This window comes from Erpetoichthys calabaricus, chromosome 11 (genome assembly GCF_900747795.2).
Source record: "Erpetoichthys calabaricus chromosome 11, fErpCal1.3, whole genome shotgun sequence".
In the NCBI taxonomy this organism is placed as follows: domain Eukaryota; kingdom Metazoa; phylum Chordata; class Cladistia; order Polypteriformes; family Polypteridae; genus Erpetoichthys; species Erpetoichthys calabaricus.
The window spans coordinates 21,887,768-21,891,564 of record NC_041404.2 but is presented as its reverse complement, the minus strand read 5'-3'; the positions used below and the strand labels follow the sequence as shown (position 1 = coordinate 21,891,564).

The window sequence follows — 3,797 nt, the reverse complement described above, 5'->3', positions numbered from 1 at the left end:
TGTAAGAAAGCAAGTCTTAACCATAAACCGTGAATCTGTTCCCACGCAATTTCCAAATTAACTGTTATTTATTTATTTATGATAAAAAGCTTTCTGATATTGTTTAACAATACCATTAAGGCCATTATTAACATCAAAGGTGTATGAAGATATTAAGAACAACAGAACAGTTTTTGTCTGCATAGTCACTAAAACATCCTTTATTTTATTCAGCTATAAAGAAAAGACCATACTCGGCTTCATGTTTTATTAAATAATAACGTATTTATTGTAATTAATGTAGTCAGTGATTAAAACAGAGTCACACTTGAGTCTTTAAAAAGAATAATAACGTGAGATAAAAGAACCGTTAGAATGTGACAGCCTCTTCTTTATACAGCATGCGTTATTTATTCAAATGAATGAAAACTTAAAGTTGTCATAAATAAAACTGCTCGATATATTTAAGGAAAATAAAATTGATGATTAATTTCCTACTCTGTAAACTGACTGCAACTCCAGCCATTTCAGATAAATATGAAACTATGGGATCGTGTAACATTGCACTGCCTCCCTCGCCATTAAAGCGCAGGAGAACAGTGGGCACATATATAGATGGGCAGACAGATGGTAAACGCGGAACTAACACTATGCTGAGGTACCGCTGTTTGTTTTTAACAAATATAAAGTATTCAGAAACAGCACATAGACCCTTGACCAAAAATGGTGTTATGTACATTTTGAGGTGACTAAAGGCATACAATCCGATCCTTTACAAAGTCTACTTGCCCTTCTTGGGATAATAACTTGTAATAACATGACAGCTTGGTAACAAAGCATTTTATTCATTAATTTATCTGTTAGCAATATAAGTAACAGTGAGAATTCAAATGAACACGAAAAGGAGGGCTTCGTTATCGCATTCCCTTAAGGGTTTACAGTTTATTAGACATGTGCTCATTCAATGAGTGGAAAAAATGTGGAGTCTCCAGAAAGGATTTCTTTTTCATTGACTGAAACAAATTCTTTTCAAACACAGAAGTTATTTAGAGGGGCTTCTCATTTTCCACCGTCCATTGGCTCTAATGCATATTATTGCAGACACGATTTGTCAAATACATTGCAGCAACAAACTTTTTTTTTCAAAGTGACAAGCAATTTACTTTCATAGTGCACAATACATATAGGAGTATTAATTTAGGTATGTACATAATGTATAATTCTGTACAGATACAATTTTACAAAATATCTCAAACCTTTTAAACTGACTGCTGTGTGGTTACATTAGAAAAGTGAGCGAGGAAAAAAAAAGTCCTTCCATGGCTTTGCAAGTCCTTAGGAGAGGTTTAAAGATCCCTGCTATGCGTTCTGAATTCATATAAAGTCAGGCTGATTATTCCCCGTTAGTGAGTTGCTGAGTATTTCATTCTTTTTTGTTTTTGTCTTTGATTACAAAACCAGACTCTGACGACATTTTTTTTGAGGTCCAGTTTTTCAGCGATCGCGGCGATTTTTTCCGAGGACGGACGGGGCTGGATGGCGAAATACGCTTCCAGGGAGCGCTTCTCGGGGGCGGCGATGGACGTCCGTTTTCTTTTCCTCTCGCTGCCATTAAAAAGTTCCGGTTTGCTATTTTTCTCTCTGTACGCCGCCTCAGCCTCTTCGAGCCAGGCTTGCAGGACGGGTTTCAGAGCGATCATGTTGTTGTGTGATAAGGTTAAGGACTCGAATCTGCAGATGGTGCTCTGGCTGAGAGAACCCACCCCGGGGATCTTCAGGTTGGCCAGGGCCGAACCTACATCGGCTTGGGTCACGCCGAGTTTGATGCGCCTTTGCTTGAACCTCTCCGCAAAAGCTTCCAGCTCCCGGGGATCGGATTCGACGTCGTTAATGCAGGTCATTCCATTATGAGTCGAGAGTGAATGGGGGTGACCGATCCCCATCGCCTGGTGGAGGTGGCCCATGGTCTGGAGATGATGCTGATGAACTTGAGCGGACATTACAGACGGATCAGGTGCCCCCATCGCGCTCACTGTCAAGCTCGGAGAGATGTGATCCAGTAGGTCTCCTTCCAAGCATTGGTGGACCGAGTGGTGCGGGTGAGAGGTCAAGGCAGATGGGTGAGAGAGGGGCACGGCGGAGGAGGTAGATGTGCAGGGGACACTGCTCATCGTATGGTAGGTTATGTCTGGTTTGAAAGGATGACTCTTGCCGTGGGAGACAATGTCAACAGCCGCCAGAGCTTCAGCGCGGGCCAGCAGACTCTCATCAAAGCCTCCAAATATATTGCCCTGGAGCTGCAAGCAAGAATGCGCACATTGGAGTCAGTTGGGAATTCTGTCAATTCAGGATTAAAAAACATTTTCAAGCACAGAGAGAATTCTCCTCAAAGCCCAGGTCATAAAAATTAATATGAAGGCAGAAGCTCTGCTTGAATAGACATGTGGATCAGAGACAGGCAGGGAAAGAGGTACAGAGATATCTGATTGTTCTGCCAACATGAAAAAAACATTAAGCTTGTGCCTGTCAAAACTGTGCCTTAAAGCAGTAATTATGCAGATTTACATACCTGTGGGGTTGGAAGGCAAACTCTGCGCATAGCATCAGAACTGGAGTGTAGGCTGGAGTACTTGGGGTCTTGCAGAACAGGGTGCATTGCGAAAGTCTGCTTGCTGTTCATGGTCATCATCTTTGCTGCACACCTTGCAGGTAGGCAGCCCTGACATAGATGCTGGCTTGACTCTCTGGCTTGCTCCTGTCAAAGTGAGCTATTTCCAATGACAGAGCCGCTCTCTATGTATCTCTCTCCCCCTGCTTCTTTACTCATCTTACAAGCTACATGCCAGGAATAGGACCGGCGGCTGTGCGCAAGCGTATTGCAAACAGAATCTAAGGAAATTAGCCAGAAGAGCCGAAGCCGTTCATCTCCAAAGATCTTTCTATGACCTGGTCATTTTAAAATGCCTAATAGTAATATGTGTCGACTTCAACAAAAGAAGGCTTGGGCGCGGAAAGCCAGTATCGCTCCACGTCTAACTGTATTAGTCGACTCATAAACAATATCTTGTCATTTACTCTTCAAATCCTATTTATAACTACAGCTACCATCCATGTTCAGGACGCTTAAAATGTTTATTACCTAACATACCATCTTAGCACACGCACATCTTGTTAGCTCACTTTAAAGGTTGATCTGCATATTAGGGATTTAATAGCTTCTAATAAGATATAGCATAGTTTTAAAGAAGTTGCGTTAAGGTACATCGTTTAAAGCTCCACATAATTGATTTACAGATGTATACAAAGTATGATTTTTAAGTTTTGAAAAATATACTTTGAAAGATTGTGGTCAGCATAAAATGAAATTAAACGCGTTCGGTTGACATGTTAGAGGTTTTAGATGTTCATTTTATCTGTAATAAAAATATAATTAAGGAAAATCTCAAAACTACTCTAACATGCGAGTTGTAGATCTGAATATATAATGTAGTCTGTAAATGCCGAGTGCATCAATCACTGATTAAACTAACTGTATCAGAAACAGCAAACTGATTAAAAATGTTTTCATAATATCTGCTTTTTGAATGGAATGTCTCTCTTCATTTGATGCATCAAATTTAAACAAAAAATAATCTTAATAAGGTCAGTTAACTGCCTAACACGAAGACGTCGTTTCAAAAAACATGGCAGCATTATACTACATGTTTTAATAATATCTGCGGATTAAAAAAAGGTTTAGACTGTATGACGGTACAAATGTAAATATTATTGTCGTTTTTAATGGATTTTTATACACATTTTTTACAGACTGGCATGTG

The 3,797-nt window shown here is 40.0% G+C and overlaps 1 protein-coding gene across 1 annotated transcript; it reads right to left on the bottom strand.

Moving 5' to 3' along the window:
• Positions 1 to 291: 291 nt before the first annotated feature.
• Positions 292 to 3,055, bottom strand: pou4f3 (POU class 4 homeobox 3). The gene is made up of 2 exons (XM_028812527.2): positions 2,549 to 3,055; positions 292 to 2,276 (listed from the first exon to the last, which is right to left on the bottom strand). Exons 1-2 carry the CDS (start codon positions 2,666 to 2,668, stop codon positions 1,383 to 1,385), a joined length of 1,014 nt encoding a protein of 337 aa, XP_028668360.1. The 5' UTR covers positions 2,669 to 3,055; the 3' UTR covers positions 292 to 1,382.
• Positions 3,056 to 3,797: the final 742 nt, after the last annotated feature.

Excerpts from the sequence above, each read along its gene's own strand:
- pou4f3 (XM_028812527.2), bottom strand. The coding sequence starts at position 2,668 with ATGATGACCATGAACAGCAAGCAGACTTTCGCAATGCACCCTGTTCTG. Across the intron at positions 2,277-2,548 it reads TTTGCCTTCCAACCCCACAG|CTCCAGGGCAATATATTTGG; the intron begins GTATGTAAATCT and ends TCTTGCTTGCAG.